The sequence below is a fragment of the Dendrobates tinctorius genome, unplaced genomic scaffold (assembly GCF_039654945.1).
Source record: "Dendrobates tinctorius isolate UK_male_01 unplaced genomic scaffold, ASM3965494v1 ptg000120l, whole genome shotgun sequence".
NCBI lineage: Eukaryota > Metazoa > Chordata > Amphibia > Anura > Dendrobatidae > Dendrobates > Dendrobates tinctorius.
In genome coordinates this window covers 45,008,160-45,029,819 of record NW_027361788.1, presented here as the reverse complement: position 1 = coordinate 45,029,819, position 21,660 = coordinate 45,008,160, and the positions used below count along the sequence as shown (strand labels likewise).

Below are 21,660 nucleotides of genomic sequence, written 5' to 3'. Positions count from 1 at the left end.
AGGATCAATACAGGATAAGTAATGTATGTACACAGAGACTGCACCAGCAGAATATTGATTGCAGTTCTGGGGTATAATACAGGATGTAACTCAGAATCAGTAATGTATGTACACACTGACTGCACCAGCAGAATAGTGAGCACACCTCTAGGGTATAATACAGGATAGATAATGTATGTAGCAGGTGACTACACCAGCAGAATAGTGAGTGACACTCTGGAGGAAAACACAAGATGCAACTCAGGATCAGTAATGTACGTACACTATGACTACACCAGCAGAATAGTGAGAGCAGCTCTGGAGTATAATATAGGAAAAGCATCGTACGTACACAGTGACAACTCTTTATGCAGATTACATATATCAGGTCAGAATTATTACAATCTGTTAATAATGGAATTGGACAATGCACTAGAACTTAGCTTACAAACGAAATAAAATGTTGATACAGCTGACAGCCATGGTATGTGTGTGTCCAGCCTAATTTTGTACTAAAAAAACATCCCCCCAAGAGCCAGATCCCCCTACATCTCTCACTCAGCACCCTACAGTAAGATAAGTTGTCAGTAACCTTTTGGTACAAAGTTATTATACGACACACAAGACGTTGGCAAACAATTTACAGTCTCTTAAAATGTGGGACTCACAATCTTAAAAAAAATTTACAGAAACACTGGCGGAATACAAAACCCATCATTCTAGATAGAAAAGCCCCCTCCCCCAGTCAGCGCTCGGTGTGTGTCCTCAGGTCCGTGGTGACAGGATCATGCTGGATGGTTTGGTGTAACATGAGAGCCAGGAGGCCAGCTCGATTAGTCATCGCCATGCGGACATTACGTTCCTGCTCAAATAATTCATCCAGTTTGTACCACTGTGAAAACAGGAAAGGAGACAGTGCTGAGTGAGTGACCCCCTGGACTGGGCATATAAGAATGCGACGTTCTGCAGCAGGAAACTTTAGGCCGTTTTCGCCCCCATAAGACAGATGATAAATGTAAGATTGCTAGGGGGTCAAAAACAGGAGCGCCAAAGTTGTATTAACGGTGCAGTAGTGAGCATGGAGGACCCCCTCTCAACTCACTTCTGAGACTCACAGTCAAACCCTTTACCGGGTTATTCCACATTCCCAGGATAGTTGACCTTTGCTACAATTTTTGCCTATGGGACTGTCAGAGAGACCAATTACAGAGATGAACCATTTCTGGCAGTACCATAGACAATGAATGGAGCAGAGACCAAGCATGCACGACCTCCAGTCTCCAATCTAGGGAGCACAGTGCTCATTAAGTTATCACTTTACCCTATGGATAGGCAATATTTTCCAGTTATGTGACTGTGCTTTGAAATTAAGTAAGCTTGGACCTCCTCCTCTCCCAACAGACTTCACTAATGAAGTGACACCAATGTTTGGGAAAGTATATGAACCATTTAACGATCATGGAACATATTTATCATGAAGTTTGAAACTAAAACCAATGTGACTGAATAAACGTAGGGTCCTTAAAGGGTTAAGGCACCGATCAGTCGTCCACTGCTCTCTAGATCTGCCATTTATGTCAATGGACAGATCCATTCACAGCAGAGTAAGGGTGTGTGCACACGTTGCGGATTCTGCTGCGTATCCGCAGCGGTTTAGGCCCTGCAAATCCGCAGCAGTTTCTGCTGCGTTGTACAGTACCATTATATTCAATGCAAAACAAAAAACGCTGTGCACATGCTGCGAATTTTTCCGCGCGGATTTGCTGCGGTTTTAAATCCGCAGCATGTCACTTCTTTGTGCGGATTCCGCAGCGGTTTGACACCTGCTCCATGATCAGATGTCAAACCGCAGAGGAAAACCGCAGGCTAATCCGCAGGTAAAACGCAGGTGTTTTGACCTGCGGATTTAGGCAAATCCGGGCGGAAAAATCTGCAGCAGATTCCGCACCGTGTGCACACACCCTAAGCCTTTTCTCACTGACTAACCTGTGGTCAATTGTGTTTCATTTGGACCATGAAGAACAATAAAATGTAATAGTTATGCAACCTTTACTCCAATACTCGGGACATGCAGGCAGAGTGGATCTGAACCCGTTGACGCGTCACATCAGACGCAAAACGATCATCGTTCACAGATTTCCTCGCAACCCCTGCACGCCATCTGCATGTCCTGAGTATCATAATAAAGGAATGATATTAGGAAACGGTGTGTGCTCCATTTCTTTTTCTTGGATGACAGTTGCACTACTCTTTTCCTGAGCACCACCGTATTCCTTATCTTGTTAACGCATAGTGCAAAGAAGGGTGACTGTTTAAATGAATAAGTATGGTGCCAAAGACTGGTTCTCCTTGAACAATAAAATGTAACCCACAGCCGCACGTTACACTGATAAGGCACGTACCACTCGAACACGCTCCAAGTCAACCTCGGCACGGCGGAGCTTCTCCCAACAGTAATGGCGGTTACACTTCCTCTTTGGGACTCTGCAGAATTCACCTGTCAATTCAAATACGTCCTTGACGATGGGGCACCCGCAAACCTCGTCAGCTGGCACCTAGGTCAAGGAACACCCAAAAAAAATTCAACATCAATGTTTACGGCCAGTGTTCAGCAATCAGTAAGGCAATGAACATGTTTACCTTGGGGTCTCGGGAATGCTCAGGGCACAGCACCTGCAGGCGTTTGCAGTAGGTTTTGCTTTGCGGGTTGTACACGTCACAGAACAGACGGGTCGCCCTGCACACAAAAAGGTTTTGAGAGAGGAAACCAGAGGAAAATAAAACGTGAAGTGTTCTATAAGGCTGCCCCCATCAGCGGGCTTCAGTTCACAGGCTGCCCTACATGCAGAATATAGGCTGCTAGAAACAAGAGAAACCTTCCTGTCCACCACCAACTGTTTCCAGGATTTGGCTTGTCAATATCAAACACGAGGCACCACCACTGAGTCTGAAAGTCAATACAGCATGGAGACAGAACGCTATAAGTCTGAACTCTATCCGTGCCCCATTCTCGGATACTGCAGCACAGATCCTATTACAGTGAATAGGAGCTGAGCCGCACTACACAATACACAAAGCTGTGCTGCTCCAGATCCATACAGACAGATGATTGATGGGGTCACCGGGTGTCAGACCCCCACCAACCTGATATTGATGACCAACCCCTTTTAAACTATTTCTTTAGTGTTCTGCAGCAGCTGGGAACTAAGATGTTGAATACATAGTACAGCTGCTGAAGAACCTTTTTTTTTTTTTTTTTTTTTTTTTTTTTAAAGGAAAGCAGGAGTACTTTCAGTCAGCGACAGTCAATTCACATACGAGAAGAGCTTAAAACCCACCCTTCAATTCTTGTTGGGTACATGGATCCAAACGAGGTCTGACTTTCGTACTGGCAAGCAAAAAAAAAATATATATATAGTATGTAAGAAAAGCAAACCTACAAATCAGGCTGATGCGCTGATTATTACTAACCTTGGCATAACAGCGCTCCATGTGCCTTAGAGCAACTTTTGGGTTGATCGGATGACCACAAGACACACAGAAAATCTGGAGGTCGGTATCATCACTGTCGCCATCATTGGTCTGTTAAAAAAAATATATACATATATGTATATATCTGAGTAAACACAAAGCCAATACCTGTTCATAGATCCCCTCCCCCCATCCCAGGACATAAATTCTACGCTTTTGGCACCTCTTCATCCTCTCGGATCTGCTGCTGCTTGGCTTTTGTGATTAAGGCTTCCAGCTCATGAAAGCGTCGCTCCATCTCCTGCAGTTTGGTGCGTGCCTGCTGCTGTTCCCGACGGATGCGTTCCAGTAACTTCTTGCCTTGCTCCTCGGCGACACACGGACTCTGCTGCCACTGTTGGATCCGTTGGGGAAGGATCTCATAAATGCGGCTAAATGGAAGGAGGAGGCAAAGAGAAAGTAATTTCCGTGTGCACAGCATCAGCCTAGGATAAAGCTCAAGAGCCTCATCTATTTCCATTTGGAAAATGTCATCACTTAATGATCGGTGGGGTTCGCCCTGTAGGACCCCCACCATTCCTGAGCATGTCACGTTGATAATTTAGAGATGCGATTAAAAATTAGTCTTTGCCTTGCACAGGTGCACCCTGGACACACCTCTATGAAAGTGAATTGGGTAAGCTGCAGTTTCCTGCAAATTCAGGTGGAGTTACTGAGCAGGAACATATAGTAAAGGGGTAGTAGTGCTAAAGCCTCACTCATTACCATGATCGGTGATGAAGACATACCATCACTTTATTACTGTGAGCTAATGAACTCACTTGGCCGCCAGCTTCATGCCGCAGTCATCTGAGCAGTATTTAGAGCCCGTCCTGGCTGGCTGCACACAGCTGGGCCCCAAACACTGGCGCTGAGAGGTGTAATCTCGGTTTTCCATGCGTTCTGAGTGCTTGGCTTTGTCCTTGTGTCTCTGCTTTTGCTTGTGTCGCTTGTATTTATCATCTTTCTATAAAGGAAATGGGAAAATGAAAGATTACAAGTGTGGACCGGGGCTGGAAGTGCAGTTCACACAGGGGACACTACAAGGGTCCCTTTTGCCTGGCCCAGGCCCCGCCTAGGGAAAATCTTTGGGGCCCGATCCTAGCTCAGATAATTCCTGAAAGTAGTGTAAATGTTTGTTTATATATAGCTAAAAAAATAAATAAATTGTATATTGTGTTGTATTTAGGTTTGTTGTAGTGTGAATGTGGTGGTGTAAGGGGGTGGCTGTAAGGTAAGGCAGCGAGACCAGTATGTATTTGTTGTGTTTAGGTGTCTTGTATAATATTCAGTTTAGTGTAATGTGTTTATATTGTATATAATATTTTATGTAGGACGGTGCAAATGTAGTTTGGGGTTGTATATAGTAGTAGGAATGAAGCTGGGCCGGGGGTTTTACATGATTTTATACTATTTTTTATTTTAGGGGGTATTCATGTAGTTATGGTTATTTTGTTTCTTCCTTTTTAGTTTTGTTTTCTTTATTTTCTTCCCCCCCCCCCCCCGATTAATATATCGAGAACTTTCCTTCATATTGTTTCCATCTCTGGTTTATTTCATTGCGATTTTTTGTCTGATTTTGTCGTCTTCTTGTCTGATTGAAGCTTTGTTCTTAAGTTTTGTTCTGTTTTATCCTATAATGTATCGTAGTTGTGTGATGTGATTTATTCATATATACGGTAATAAAAAAGACCTACAAGGGTCCCCCTTTTGATCATTTACCTTCTTGTCAGATTTCTTCTCCCGCCTCTTCACGTGCTTTACCTTGACGGCCCTTTTTCTCAGAACAGAGTCCAGAAATGGCATATCGTCCGTGTCACTGAGCCAAGGCTGGAAAAAGCACAAGGATGTTTAAGGCAGAACCAGTCCCACAAAAGCCTCCATCATTTCATTAGAAAGGGAAATTACCAGGTTATGATCATCAAAGGCTCCCCCAGCACAGAGATCCCGATACAGATCTGGATCGAGGGGAAGCTCGTCGTCAGACAGCGAGCCAGCTAGACTGGGCGGCTCCGGCGTGTCCCTGTATGATGAGTGATCATCATCCTTCACACGCAGCATTTTCTGAATGAGAAGTACACCCAAAGTAGTGAAAATACATCAGAGTATGGAAAAAGTTTTTTAATCTTCAAGTAATGGGACAGAGTAATACCTGAGCATATCCAGCAAAAAAAATTCTTCACTTGCAAATAAAGAAAATGCTACTATAAGTACTTTTTTTGTTGTGAAACTCCACCTTTCATTGCAGTTCTAGATTAGCAGACTTTCTGGATTACCAGGTGACAGACGAAAAGCTTTAGACCATACTTAAACATAGACACATTGGCCCCGATTCATCAAGCCCGGCCTTGTTCACATCAGTCTTGAGAAGGCATGTCAGTGGAGCATGCTTCAATAAGAAGTGCATGCCTCTCAATCAGGAGGCTCTTAAAGTTGCGTCCGCTGTGTATCAAACCAGAAACCTCTACTCCATTCAGTCATGAGTCGCCACAGCCCATCCCAGCGCCAACCATTTTCACAAAGTTGGTCAAAACTGATGGAAAAACATCAAAAGTCTCACACAACCGCAAGATGCACAAAAATATTGCGACTTTTCTAAAGTGTTTTGCACCAGTTTTGTGCCATAAACCTCTTGATGAATCATGGCCATTGCTTACTTGGGAGCAGACTCAAGGCTTCAGTAAAAGGGATGTGCCAGCAAAGGAACATGCAATTCTAGACTGATCAGCTATCCCAAATGTTGCCCATGTTCCTTCGACACTACCACCCCTCATCACGGAAATCTAACACAAAAAATTACATCTGTTCACCATTTTTTCTTTAAAAGTTTTTTGCCAAGTTTTTCAATGGGAAAAATTACAAGGTTTTTTAAAGAAAAGCAACTGTGCAATTTATTAAAAGTCGGTTCACCTAAAGATTAACTAAACACTAATAAAAAAAAAAATTAAAAAAAAAAAAGAGAAAAATCCCTTTAACTTTCCTACCCTTGCTCTGACTTGACATTGTCTGAGACGACATTTCTGACGAATCTTGTTTGGACCTCCAAACTTCTTCATGTCTCTGCAGAAGTCACACTGGCCACAGTCTTCCGTCCGGCAGCACGATTCACACTCCCCGCACATGCGAGCCGACCGCTTGATCTGTAGTGGAAAAATATACAAAAGACATCATTTTGCAACTTCCTGACCCATATTACAGTAATGATCGCTATGTTAAGGTGGTCATGGACACTGGATGTATCCTGTCCAAACCCATCAGTTTTAGTAGGAAAAACTGATCATTTAATGCTTAAAGGGTTCTCTTGACTCCCTCCAGTAGGAAGATGTTGGGGACAAAAAGGGCTGGACATGTTAGATTTTAACATAACCAAATCTCTATTCTTATCGTGTGAACTAGCATCGACTTTAGGCTCATTCTGACATAAGTGATTATTCTAATATGTAAAAACAGTCCAAGTTTCATGATTGTTTTTGATCAGTGTGTCAGTTTTTACCAGAGTTTTATCAGTTTTTCACGAATGCAAAAAAAAGTAATGGATGTTTCTCAAGGTTTTACTGGAGTCTGTGAAAAACAGACAGCACATAGATGGAATCTCATACACTTGCACATTAGATCAAAATTGGCCATATCTCCGTGATGCGGACCACTCGGTTCACAAAACTACATGGACATTTGAACAGCCCTATAGACAATAATGGGCATGAATTCTATCTGTGAAAAACAAATAGAACTTGTAAAAGAAAAGATGACATCTGAATGAGCCCTAAGAGTCAGACACCAGCTTCTTCCACTCGCCCTACACAAGAGAGCATTTTCCAGATGGTGCATTACTTTGCCTCCGCTGCCAGTGCTGTTTCTCCTCCGATCGTTCCTTTGTGGCTCCTCGTTCTCCTCTCTATCGGTGTCTCTCTCCCGATCTTTGGACTTCTTGTGACGATACTTGATCTCCAGAAGAGGATATTTCTCTAAGTAGTAAAAAGAAACAAAGAAGTGAGTACTCTGATTTTTTAAATTCAATAAACTATAGACTGTCCTTACTAAAATCTCTAATGATCTAACAGCTAAATCTAATGGTCACTGCTCCCCGCTGATTCTCCTGTATTTTCCTGCAGCATTTGACACAGCAAATCACCAGCTCCTCCTCACTATGCTCCACTCTATTGGCCTCAAGGACACAGCTTTCTCAGTTCTGCTTCATGCTAAATCTAAAAGCTTTGATTGTGTCAGAACGGCGGCACCCAGTAAACTAAGTGATACATCGTTGGATTCAACTTCTCTTTTGCCTACCTCAGGCTACTCTCAGATGAGGTAGCAGAAATCTGCTGACAGATTCCCTTTAAGTGTCTTCCCTATTTCCTCATAGGCCTCTTTCACACGTCAGTGTCTCTGGTACGTGTAGTAACAGTTCTCTCACGTACCAGAGATACTGACAGACGTAGACCCATTCAAATGAATGAGTCTATGCACATGTCAGCGTATTTTCACGGACCGTGTGTCCGTGTGCAAAACACGGAGACATGTCCATTTTAACACGGACACACGGCCCGCAACACGTGCACACAGAGAACAGTTAACACTGTCCTCCGTGCTCACGGACGGCCGCTGGGAAGTAGCGCTACAGTAAGCGCTGTTCCCGGCGGTTGGTGCTGACCGCAGCTGACATTCTGCTCTTCTGCTCTGCCGGCAACAGCCAGCAGGAGAGCAGAATGAATGAAAACCCGACGTGAGGTCCCCCTCTGTTTGTGAACCAACCAGACGAAACTTACAGCTGGGGGCTGCAGCCCTCAGCTGTCAGCTTCATCAAGGTTGGTTCTCAAGAATAGAGGGGTCCCCACGCTGTTTTTTTAAATTATTTAAATAAATAATTTTAAAAAAATGGCATTGGGTCCCCCCTATTTTTGACAACCAACTTGACTAAAGCTGACAGCTGAGGGCTGATATTCTCAAGCTGGTAAGGCTACTTTCACACTAGCGTCGTGTGACGTACGTCACAATGTGTCGTTTTGCCGAAAAAACGCATACTGCAACGTTGCCTGCAGGATGCGTTTTTTCTCCATAGACTTGCATTAGCGTCGCATTGCGACGTATGGCCACACGTCGCATCCGTCGTGTTTTGGCAGCCGCAATGCACACAAAAACTCCTCCCTGGACATTACAATGGGGCAGCGGATGCGTTGAAAAACTGCATCCGCTGCCCCCGTTGTGCAAAACTTTCACTACGTGCGACGGTACGTCAGGACGATGCAGTGTGACGCCCGTCGGCCGACGCTAGTGTGAAAGTATTATCACAAATATTCCCAAAAAATTATAGATAACAATATCACCTCTTTAACTCCAGATACAATGCTATAGTACACAATTCTTCTAACTGATTATAGCAGAAAGAAACAACGAGTATTTAGGAAAAAATATATAAACAATTTTATTGAAATATATTAAAAATATACATAATAAACAGAGTTTCCCACTATGCAGGCTAACAAGGGGTTAATCCAAAAATAGACAGTACAGATAGCGTAAAATAGCTGAAACCATATACTATCAGCATACAATCATCCTGAATTATTTCAATATTAGCATATGTAATGCAAATTTTCAACTTTATGAATAAGCTCATTACATAATCAGGCCACGTTTAAAGTGCAAAGAGTGCTTGTGCAAATGGAACTAATCACTATACTGACAATAAAGTATCATACAATCTTCCAGTTCCGGCAAATAAGCTATACAAACTGGATAATACAATTTAGATAAGCCCATTGTGAATGGACAATTGTGTGCTGCTGCCAGTGCTTAAACTGTGGCCCAAATAGTGATGCATGTAGATAAACTATACACTGTACTTACATCTAATATGTGGTGGAGGATTCCCCAAGCCTGCCGCCCCAACGCGCGTTTCACCGCTTCTTCCTCAGGAGTCTTATTGACACCTCTCCATTACTAATCCGGGCTTAATGTCACCTTACAACAGAAAGGTGGCATTAACCCCTTATTACCCCACTTGCCACCGCTACAGGGCAAGTGGGAAGAACCGAGCAAAGCTCCAGAATAGGCGCATCTATTAGATGCGCCTTTTCTGGGCAGCTGAGGGCTGCTGTTTTTAGACTGGGGGGGGGGGGGGCAAGATCAATGGCCCCTTACCAGCCTGAGAATATCAGCCCTCAGCTGTCAGCTTTAGTCAGGTTGGTTGTCAAAAATATGGGGAACCCCACGCCGTTTAAATTATTTATTTAAATAATTGAAAAAACAGCGTGGGGACCCCTCTATTCTTGAGAACCAACCTTGATGAAGCTGACAGCCGAGTGCTGCAGTCCCCAGCTTTAAGTTACGTCTGGTTTGTTCATAAAATGAGGGGGACCCCCACATCGGGTTTTCATTCATTCTGCTCTCCTGCTGACTGTTGCCAGCAGAGCAGGAGAGCAGAATGTCAGCTGCGGTCAGCACCATCCGCTGGGAACAGCGCTTAATGTAGCGCTACTTCCCAGTGGCCGTCCGTGTGGTCCTGATGTGGCTCACGTGTGGCACATGGTTGCCACATGTGCCACATGGAGGTACCAAGTGTCCACACAGACACAGATAGCTCCGGTACCGGAATTATCTGGACGTGTGAAACTGGCCATAGATTGTAAACTTGTGAGCAGGGTCTCACTCCTTTTAGTATCTGAGTAATGTGTTATTTTGTAATGTCTTTATTGTCTGTGCAAGTCTCCTCTGTAATGTAAAGTGCTGTAGAATATGTTGGCGCCATAGAAATAAAAATTGTTATTATTAAACACCCCTCTTATCAGATCGATATGACTACAAGATCCAAAATAATATTTATGGGCTGCCATGTGGCTCTCCAGTGCATATGAAGTAAGGCTGGGTGCACATGATCTGGAAGTAGCAGTGCTTTGGATGCTCGCAGCGCATGTTCACTGCGTCCAAAAGCACTGCCGTCTATTGAATGCAGGTGAATCCACATGTGTTCATTGAACTGTGCGGATTTACATTCTGTGGGTGAAATTTCTCTTATATTTCTCGCATAAATACGCAGCATCAAACCTGCAGCAATTACTGATTGTGGGCACGTACCCTTAAGGCCCCTTTACATTTAAAGATGCACCGGCGATCCCATCAATGATACGACCTGGTCAGGATTGCTGGTGCATCGCTAAATGGTCGCTAGTGAGCTGCCACACAAGCAGATCTCACAGCGACATAGCAGCGGTCGTTACTTACCTTTCAGTCGCGGCGATCCTGACGTCCTCCCGCCCGCGTCCACACGTCGCTCGTCGGCGCCAGCAGGAAGCCCAGCAGGAAGCGCCCGATGAGAAATGGAGCTGCGCGATCAGCGACAGACAGCATGGGAGCCGGTCGGAGGTAAGTATCACACATAGCGATATCGCTACTGCGTCACAAAATCGGTGATGCTTTAGCGATATTGCTAGCGATATCGCTATGTGTAAAACCCCCTTAAGATGTAGGAGACTGACAGATGTGGGCAGAAAAGAGGAATAAGAAATAAGCAGGAAGTGACTAAGTCACCAAAGTACCCAATACCTCACCTCGGCACTGCATGCAGTACCACTCCCGAATTGCCTTTGCCATTTTCTCAGTAATATTAATGCAGTGTCCATGGAACCATTCATTGCAATGATCACATCCTCTGAAAACAAAAAAAAAAAAACTTCAGTGAAATTCATACTGAGAAGACACATACAGGGAGACTGTCCCACATCTGGAGTCATGAAATCCCCACTTACTGGAGATTTGTCACTGTAAATGTCTGGATTTTCTACCAATTCACTTTTGCAACTTATTATGAAGAAAAAAAAAAAAGCAGAAATCCAGTTTGACGCATTCACAGATGCATGGATTATCAGTAGTCTTCTCAGACTCCAGGCCAGTCCAGACATTGTGGTCTGTAATTATGTGTGTGGAACTAGCCTAATAAGTGTTTAAATTGGGTTCTGATTGATCCTTAATATAAAGGGTCTCTGTTTTCAGTGAGAGGTGATGTTGACTTTCCATTGAAGTACATGGTGTTAAGGAAACTATAGTGACCCACAATCCTCAGGATCAACAGGATTCAAATAATGAAATCTAAGCCCCAATTTTTACTTACATCATAAAGCAGTTGATGTCCGGTTTCCGGCACACACAATACACCGGTGCATTTTCTCCATTTTCGGTCTCACCCAGTCCTGCCATGTCTGGATCAGAAAATTCACTTTCCTACAAATAAAAATAATAAAAATTTATTATACCACACTCAGCCTTTTACTATAGCAGTATATAAAAGCATGGGTCACTGATAACAGCAGGGGGCACCAACTTATGTGCAATGGCAACTATTATGCAGATCCATAGCATAGTGAGGGAAAGGCCACGTTCACACGCTCAGTATTTTGTCAGTTTTTTGCATCAGTATTTATAAACCAAAACCAGGAGAGGAACAATCAGAGGAGAAGTTGAAATAGAAACACGTCACCACATCTGTATTTATCACCCACTGCTGGTTTAGGCTTACAAATACTGTTCTAAAAAACTGACCAAGTACTAGACGTGAACATGACCTTATAGTGTTATCATTGGTTTATCTTCACATTGGTGACAATGGCTTCCTTACATGCTCCATTTAAGAAATAACTGCACTGCTGGACATGAGAATCGGATCCGATGTATACCACCATTATATTAACAATTGTTCTGTTCCCATCAGTATTTGTTTGCTTTTGTGAAGGATTGGAGCTCAGTCACGGGTCTGAATGCACAATAAGTGATGAGTGGAAACACTGATGATTATCAGGACCCGTCTGGCTCATGGGTGGATGGGCAATGGGTTTATAGGTGAAACCCCAACGCAGTAAAGCATCGCTTATCATGTAGGCAAATGGATTATCTCAATATTGGCTGTTTCCCTGAGCATCCATGTGTTCTCAGAATGGCAGAATGCCGCAAGTCAACGCCCAAGAGTTAACTTGTTTGGGGGCACGGCAGGGCTCAGAAGGGAAGGCGCACCATTTGACTTTTTGAAATGAAAATTAGCTCCAATTGTTAGCGGACACCATGTCGTGTTTGGAGATCCCCTGTGTGCCTAAACTTTGGAGCTCCCCCACAAATGACCCCATTTTGGAAACTAGATCCCCTAAGGAAATTATCTAGATGCATAGTGAACACTTTGAACCCCCAGGTGCTTCACAGAAGTTTATAACGCAGAGCCGTGAAAATAAAAAATATTTTTTAGTCCACAATTTTTTATTTTCACAAGGGTTACAGGAGAAATTGGACCCCAAAAGTTGTTGTACAGTTTGTCCTGAGTACGCTGATACCCCATATGTGGGGGGAACCACTATTTGGGCACACGTCGGGGCTCGGAAGGGAAGTAGTGACATTTAGAAATGCTCACTTTGATGGAATGGTCTGCGGGCATCATGTTACATTTGCAGAGCCCCTGATGTACCTAAACTGTGCAAACCCCCCACAAGTGACCCCATTTTGGAAACTAGACTCCATAAGGAACTTGCCTAGATGTGTGGTGAACACCTTGAACCCCCAAGGGCTTCACAGAAGATTATAACGCAGAGCCATGAAAATAAAAAATGATTTTTTTTCCTCAAAAAATGATTTTTTAGCTCGCAATTTTTTATTTTCACAAGGGTAACAGGAGAAATTGGACCCCAAACGTTGTTGTCCAGTTTGTCCTGAGTACGCTGGTACCCCATATGTGGGGAGGAACCATTGTTTGGGCACACGTCAGGGCTCGGAATGGAAGTAGTGACGTTTTGAAATGCAGACTTTGATGGAATAGTCTGCGGTCGTCATTACGTTTGCAGAGCCCCTGATGTGCCTAAACAGTGGAAACCCCCCACAAATGAACCCATTTTGGAAACTAGACCTTCCAAGGAACTTATGTAAATGTGTTGTGAGCACTTTGAACCCCCAAGTTCTTCACAGAAGTTTATAATGCAGAGACGTGAAAATGAAAAAAATCATTTTTTTCCACAAAAATAATTTTTTAGCCCCCAATTTTTTATTTTCCCAAGGGTAACAGGAGAAATTAGTCCCAAAAAGTTGTTGTGCAATTTTTTCTGAGTACGCTGATACCCCATATGTTGGGGTAAACCACTGTTTGGGCACACGTCGGGGCTTGGAAGGGAGGGAGCACCGTTTAACTTTTTGAACGCAAAATTGGCTGGAATCAATGGTTGCACCATGTCGCGTTTGGAGACCCCCTGATGTGCCTAAACAGTGGAAACCCATCAATTTTAACTTCAACACTAACCCTAACACACCCCTAACCACAGCCCTAACCATAACCCTAACCCCAACACACCCCAACCCTAATCCCAACCCAAACCATAACCCAAACCACAAGCCTAACCCCAATTCCAACCCTAACCCTCATTCCAACCCTAACCCTCTCTCCAACCCTAACCCTCTCTCCAACCCTAACCCTCTCTCCAACCCTAACCCTCTCTCCAACCCTAACCCTCTCTCCAACCCTAACCCTAATGGAAAAATAAAAATAAAAATATTTTCTTTATTTTATTAGTTGTGCCTACCTATTGGGGTGATAATCGGGGAGTTTATTTACTTTTTATTTCATTTTGATCACTGTGAGAGTGATCAAAATGAAAGAATGGAATCTGCAGCCGGCAGATTCGGGCGGACGCACTGCGCATGCGCCCGCCATTTTCCAAGATGGCGGTGCCCACGATCCGGACCCGTGGGACACCGGGAGCGACAGGGGGACTCAGGAGGTACCGGGGGGGGTGAGGGGGGGGATCAGTAGCTGGCGGGGAGCGGAGGGAATGGCAGGGGGGCAGATGATGACAGCGGCGGCAGATCGCCGCTGTCATTCAGTGGCGGGGGGGCGATCGCCGGTGGGGGGGTCGGATCGGTGTCTCTAGCCATGTCCGATGCTACAGCAGCATCAGCCATGGCTGGATTGTAATATTTCATCAATTTTCATTGATGAAATATTACTATCGCTCTGATTGGTTGTTTCACTTTTAACAGCCAATCAGAGCGATCGTAGCCACGTGGGGGCGAAGCCACGCCCCCTGTGGTGAATTACAAAGCCCCCTGTATCTGCGGGTCAGGTGACCTTTCACTGACCCCGGTCACCCGACCCGCAGGAGAGCTTTGAAGTCATGACACAGGGTATGCATCATGGGTCGGATTGGCACCGACTTTCATGAAGCATACGCTGTATCACTGGTCGTGAATGGGATAATGCTGTGCCACTACAAATTCACAGCACTGGGCTCCTGCCAGATGCAAGTCTGATCCCCTGCCGTCAGACCCTCGTCTGTCTTCCACTGTACCGACTACATAGTTCTCAGCGAGTTCCACGTAGTGAAAAGAAGCATCAGCACTGCCGATCACATGATTACTTGATCTCTGCTGCCATAGCAGAGCTGCTGGGTCCTAGCACATCCAGATCAGCTCTGCCAGTGACAGGTGCTTTCTCCTATAAATGTGGCTCCTATGGTTACAGCCAGGGCTGTGCAGTCGGTAAGCCAAAACTCCTCAACCTCCCCGACTCCAAAGCACTGGTCACTACTGAGCATGTACATAAAGGGCAGCACAGATTCATCTCATCTACGACCCCCAGCACTGGTCACTACTGAGCATGTACATAAAGGGCAGCACAGATTCATCTCATCTACGACCCCACAGCACTGGTCACTACTGACATGTACATAAAGGGCAGCACAGATTCATCTCATCTACGACTCCACAGCACTGGTCACTACTGACATGTACATAAAGGGCAGCACAGATTCATCTCATCTATGACCCCACAGCACTGGTCACTACTGAGCATGTACATAAAGGGCAGCACAGATTCATCTCATCTACGACTCCACAGCACTGGTCACTACTGACATGTACATAAAGGGCAGCACAGATTCATCTCATCTACAACTCCACAGCACTGGTCACTACTGAGCATGTACATAAAGGGCAACACAGATTCATCTCATCTATGACCCCACAGCACTGGTCACTACTGAGCATGTACATAAAGTGCAGCACAGATTCATCTCATCTACGACCCCACAGCACTGGTCACTACTGAGCATGTACATAAAGTGCAGCACAGATTCATCTCATCTACGACCCCACAGCACTGGTCACTACTGACATGTACATAAAGGGCAGCACAGATTCATCTCATCTACAACTCCACAGCACTGGTCACTACTGACATGTACATAAAGGACAGCACAGATTCATCTCATCTATGACCCCACAGCACTGGTCACTACTGACATGTACATAAAGGGCAGCACAGATTCATCTCATCTATGACCCCACAGCACTGGTCACTACTGAGCATGTACATAAAGGGCAGCACAGATTCATCTCATCTACAACCCCACAGCACTGGTCACTACTGAGCATGTACATAAAGGGCAGCATAGATTCATCTCATCTACGACCCCACAGCACTGGTCACTACTGAGCATGTACATAAAGTGCAGCACAGATTCATCTCATCTATGACCCCACAGCACTGGTCACTACTGACATGTACATAAAGGGCAGCACAGATTCATCTCATCTATGACCCCACAGCACTGGTCACTACTGAGCATGTACATAAAGGGCAGCACAGATTCATCTCATCTACAACCCCACAGCACTGGTCACTACTGAGCATGTACATAAAGGGCAGCAGAGATTCATCTCATCTACGACCCCACAGCACTGGTCACTACTGAGCATGTACATAAAGGGCAGCACAGATTCATCTCATCTATGACCCCACAGCACTGGTCACTACTGACATGTACATAAAGTGCAGCACAGATTCATCTCATCTACGACTCCACAGCACTGGTCACTATTGACATGTACATAAAGGGCAGCACAGATTCATCTCATCTACAACTCCACAGCACTGGTCACTACTGACATGTACATAAAGTGCAGCACAGATTCATCTCATCTTCAACCCCACAGCACTGGTCACTACTGACCATATACATAAAGGGCAACACAGATTCATCTCATCTATGACCCCACAGCACTGGTCACTACTGAGCATGTACATAAAGTGAAGCACAGATTCATCTCATTTACGACCCCACAGAACTGGTCACTACTGAGCATGTACATAAAGTGCAGCACAGATTCATCTCATCTACGACCCCACAGCACTGGTCACTAATGACATGTACATAAAGGGCAGCACAGATTCATCTCATCTACAACTCCACAGCACTGGTCACTACTGAGCATGTACATAAAGGGCAGCACAGATTCATCTCATCTTCAACTCCACAGCACTGGTCACTACTGACATGTACATAAAGGGCAGCACAGATTCATCTCATCTACAACTCCACAGCACTGGTCACTACTGACATGTACATAAAGTGCAGCACAGATTCATCTAGTCTACGACTCCACAGCACTGGTCACACTACTGAGCATGTACATAAAGTGCAGCACAGATTCATCTCATCTACGACTCCACAGCACTGATAACTACTGAGCATGTACATAAAGTGCAGCACAGATTCATCTCATCTACGACCCCACAGCACTGGTCACTACTGACATGTACATAAAGGGCAGCACAGATTCATCTCATCTACGACTCCACAGCACTGGTCACACTACTGAGCATGTACATAAAGGGCAGCACAGATTCATCTCATCTACGACCCCACAGTACTACTGAGCATGTACATAAAGGGCAGCACAGATTCATCTCATCTACAACTCCACAGCACTGGTCACTACTGAGCATGTACATAAAGGGCAGCACAGATTCATCTCATCTACGACCCCACAGCACTGGTCACTACTGAGAATGTACATAAAGTGCAGCACAGATTCATCTCGTCTACGACTCCACAGCATTGGTCACTACTGACATGTACATAAAGGGCAGCACAGATTCATCTCATCTACGACCCCACAGCACTGGTCACTACTGAGCATGTACTTAAAGGGCAGCACAGATTCATCTCATCTACGACCCCACAGCACTGGTCACTACTGAGCATGTACATAAAGGGCAGCACAGATTCATCTCATCTACAACTCCACAGCACTGGTCACTACTGACATGTACATAAAGGGCAGCACAGATTCCATCTCATCTACGACCCCACAGCACTGGTCACACTACTGAGCATGTACATAAAGTGCAGCACAGATTCATCTCATCTACGACCCCACAGCACTGGTCACTACTGAGCATATACATAAAGTGCAGCACAGATTCATCTCATCTCCGACCCCACAGCACTGCACAGAAAAAAATCCCCCAGATAACTGTGATCCCTTTAAAACAAATACAGCTACCAAAAAGAGCAAATGAAGGCCGAAGATTCAAATATATAAAAATAAGAATACAAGTTTTATTAAATCTCAAGAAAAACTACAGGTTATAACAGCACAGTAAAATAGAGTACCAGATATTAGGGACAAAGGGACAATGTTTGTTTTTGATATTTTGAAGTGCCAGAATATATGTGGTCTTTGGACTAATTTCAAGTATATTTATCCCTTAGATAGCATCAGTAACTGCTAAAAAAAAAAAATTATATAAATTATATGAATGGTAATTACCTGCAGTCATGATGCAATTGGGGGTAACTGCCTGTGCTGAAAACACCTCGACGCGCATTTCACCCCCACATACACGGTTTCGTCAGGAGGTAGTGTAGCGCTAGTGTCTGTTATCATATATAGTGGTCTCTTAATCAAACAAATCTCAGACAGGTTTTAAATACATTAGATAGGGACTGCTTCAATAGGGGCTACCTTGATGCGGTGGAGCAGCTTGGTATACTTTTTTTTGCAAAAAAAAGTATCGACTAAATACCCTGTATTTGTTATCATCTTTTCATCAGCACTTGCTGACTACTGGTATATGTTTTACTGCAGGATATTTCTGCACAATTGTCATTCTGTGCTCTCTGTTTGTGTTTGAGTCAGTGGGTGGTATGAACAGTGTCCTACCGACTTGTTCATATGTGTGCATGTCACATGTGTTTTTAATCCATTTTTTTCCGTGCCTATGCATGATTTTAGAGACCCCACCCCTCTCTTGTGTGACATGCACATAAAGAGCTGGCTTACACCACGTGCCCATACCAGGAAGCGCCCATCTTCATCCTGTTCATTTAGACACTGTTCACATGTTCAGGTTTTAAATACATTAGATAGGGACTGCTTCAATAGGGGTTACCTTGACGTGGTGGAGCAGCTTGGTATACATTTTTTTGCAAAAAAACTATCGACTAAATACCCTGTATTTGTTATCATCTTTTTATCGGCACTTGCTGACTACTGCTATATGTTTTACTGCAGGATATTTCTGCACAATTGTCATTCTGTGCTCTCTGTTTGTGTTTAAATCTCAGACATATGCGGCAGCATGCGGCCGCCATGATGCGAAGTCACTGAGCTGAGGGGACGGCGCTCAACGCACGCGTCATCCGGTCCCATGACCGGCCATGTTACCAAGACAACGCGTCACAATAACAGAGCACCTCCCCACCGCAACATCAAAGCGCATGTACGTCGCGCGCTAGCATGTACTCTATGTTACAAGAGAAAAAATATATATAAAATGTGGGTATCCACTCCTATTGCATCATGATTCCACTAATATACCATATCAGCAGTCCAACTAAATACTCGATAACAATATAAAGTAAGAATTCTATACAAGCCATTACCCAGCTAACAGACAGGGAAAAATATAAAATTATTAAATATATAAATAATATGTTAAATGCATACCAACAAACAGTGAAACATTGATGACATAAATAAATGTGAAAATAAATAAGTGAAGAAAAATAAATAGAGAATAAAAAATAATGTCCAACTGCATGACTCCAGCGCCACAGCCCTGGTTTAATCAATTACAGTGGGGAAAAAATGGGCATCAAATCAAGAAATATATATATATATATATATATATATACATATATATATTCTTTATATAGTGCTAACATATTCCGCAGCTCTTTACAGTTTGCACACATCATATATATACACACACACATAAGGAAAAAAAAAGTCCCTACATTTTATTACAGAGGACACAATAAAATTATATATATATATATATATATATATATATATATATATACACACACACACACACACATACTCTTTACACAAAACCCTAATCAGCATTAAAAAACACTTCTCCCGCATATAAGACAAAGCCTCGTTCCGTCGCCACATGTGAAAAATCTGTATGTGTATAAAGAAAATAATTATATTGCTTCAGAAAAGCAAAGAAGCAAAAATGGAGGGGGGGGGGGCAATTGGGTTGTCATCAAGAGCTCGTCACCAAGGGGTTAAGGCGCCACCTGGTAATCACGTGACCAAGACAGATGCCAGAATGTAAACAATGACGGTCCAGACTGACAGCAAGCAGAGATTCTGAAAACTAAAAGAAACCTAATACACCAAGGATGACAGAAGACAGCACAAAGGACCAGCTTCCCCCTGGCACACAACAGTCCACAGACTAGCTGACCGTCTGCAGCCATGGCCACACACAAAGACAAGAAGCTCCGGAGCAATGGCCGCCCATAGAGATCCGCACACGTTACTCCCGCCGGGAGGAGACCCTTACAGTCATGTTGGGGGGACGCACAATGTGTAATGGGCGGTGGAGGGAAGAATAACCCCGTATTTACAGCACCAAAGGGATGTTTCCTCACCATAGCCGCCGCTTCCGGTCTGCTGTCTCCGCGGCAACAAGCGCAGTTTCCGGTTCCGGGTTAAGACCGATGGCGTCACTAAGGGTTCAGTATAAATATGATGTGAGGCGGGACGTCTCTCTTCATTTGTCACTTCTCCCGATGGGTTCATATAGCACTCTGTGGTATCAGGGCTTGCTGGAAGTTGTGGATTTCACCACAACTAAAGGTGTACTACAGAGCAATTGTGCCATTACAATTTGTGCTGAGGAGCTCGGTGAAGGCCTCACTCAGGCGCCATGTTTTCCGTTCCCACAGCCGTGTCAGGACTATTTTAGGGCACGAGTTGTAGTTTTGAATGATTCAGTTCATTTTACTGTACAATGTACTGAAAAATGGGAAGGAATGGTGAGAGTGGCCACCCTGCTGATGTGTCCTGGGTGCTCCTGTTACTGCGCTCGCTGTGCGGTAATAATGACCCGGTAATGCAGCTCTGCCGGTGTGTCCTGGGTGCTCCTGTTACTGCGCTCGCTGTGTGGTAATAATGACCCGGTAATGCAGCTCTGCCGGTGTGTCCTGGGTGCTCCTGTTACTGCGCTCGCTGTGTGGTAATAATGACCCGGTAATGCAGCTCTGCCGGTGTGTCCTGGGTGGTCCTGTTACTGCGCTCGCTGTGTGGTAATAATGACCCGGTAATGCAGCTCTGCCGGTGTGTCCTGGGTGCTCCTGTTACTGCGCTCGCTGTGCGGGAATAATGACCCGGTAATGCAGCTCTGCCGGTGTCCTGGGTGCTCCTGTTACTACGCTCGCTGTGCGGTAATAATGACCCGGTAATGCAGCTCTGCCGGTGTGTCCTGGGTGCTCCTGTTACTGCGCTCGCTGTGTGGTAATAATGACCCGGTAATGCAGCTCTGCCGGTGTGTCCTGGGTGCTCCTGTTACTGCGCTCGCTGTGTGGTAATAATGACCCGGTAATGCAGCTCTGCCGGTGTGTCCTGGGTGGTCCTGTTACTGCGCTCGCTGTGTGGTAATAATGACCCGGTAATGCAGCTCTGCCGGTGTGTCCTGGGTGCTCCTGTTACTGCGCTCGCTGTGTGGGAATAATGACCCGGTAATGCAGCTCTGCCGGTGTCCTGGGTGCTCCTGTTACTACGCTCGCTGTGTGGTAATAATGACCCGGTAATGCAGCTCTGCCGGTGTGTCCTGGGTGCTCCTGTTACTGCGCTCGCTGTGTGGGAATAATGACCCGGTAATGCAGCTCTGCCGGTGTGTCCTGGGTGCTCCTGTTACTACGCTCGCTGTGTGGTAATAATGACCCGGTAATGCAGCTCTGCCGGTGTGTCCTGGGTGCTCCTGTTACTGCGCTCGCTGTGTGGTAATAATGACCCGGTAATGCAGCTCTGCCGGTGTGTCCTGGGTGCTCCTGTTACTGCGCTCGCTGTGTGGTAATAATGACCCGGTAATGCAGCTCTGCCGGTGTGTCCTGGGTGCTCCTGTTA

General features: G+C 44.8%; 2 protein-coding genes across 5 annotated transcripts in view; one reads left to right on the top strand and one right to left on the bottom strand.

Annotated features, from left to right (window-relative positions):
* Positions 1 to 283: 283 nt before the first annotated feature.
* CXXC1 (CXXC finger protein 1) lies at positions 284 to 20,311 on the bottom strand. Of its 4 annotated transcripts, none has more exons than XM_073541333.1 (14): positions 20,184 to 20,311; positions 11,597 to 11,706; positions 11,037 to 11,137; positions 7,321 to 7,454; positions 6,474 to 6,629; positions 5,398 to 5,553; positions 5,212 to 5,319; positions 4,272 to 4,456; positions 3,674 to 3,881; positions 3,451 to 3,561; positions 3,318 to 3,367; positions 2,620 to 2,716; positions 2,382 to 2,534; positions 284 to 871 (listed from the first exon to the last, which is right to left on the bottom strand). In XM_073541333.1, the coding sequence occupies exons 1-14, from the start codon at positions 20,184 to 20,186 to the stop codon at positions 725 to 727; spliced, it is 1,719 nt and encodes a 572-aa protein (XP_073397434.1). In that variant the 5' UTR covers positions 20,187 to 20,311; the 3' UTR covers positions 284 to 724. The 4 variants fall into 4 exon arrangements, with proteins under 4 accessions (XP_073397434.1, XP_073397433.1, XP_073397431.1 ...); XM_073541332.1 differs by lacking the exon at positions 20,184 to 20,311 and adding an exon at positions 20,096 to 20,180; XM_073541330.1 differs by lacking the exon at positions 20,184 to 20,311 and adding an exon at positions 19,618 to 19,683.
* A 4-nt stretch (positions 20,312 to 20,315) lies between these two features.
* LOC141046717 (myoD family inhibitor domain-containing protein-like) overlaps positions 20,316 to 21,660 on the top strand; it is a 38,831-nt gene continuing 37,486 nt past the window's right edge. The window contains exon 1 of the mRNA XM_073541336.1: positions 20,316 to 20,391. The gene's annotated coding sequence lies outside the window, so the exon portion shown is untranslated. The remainder of the gene's footprint in view (positions 20,392 to 21,660) is intronic.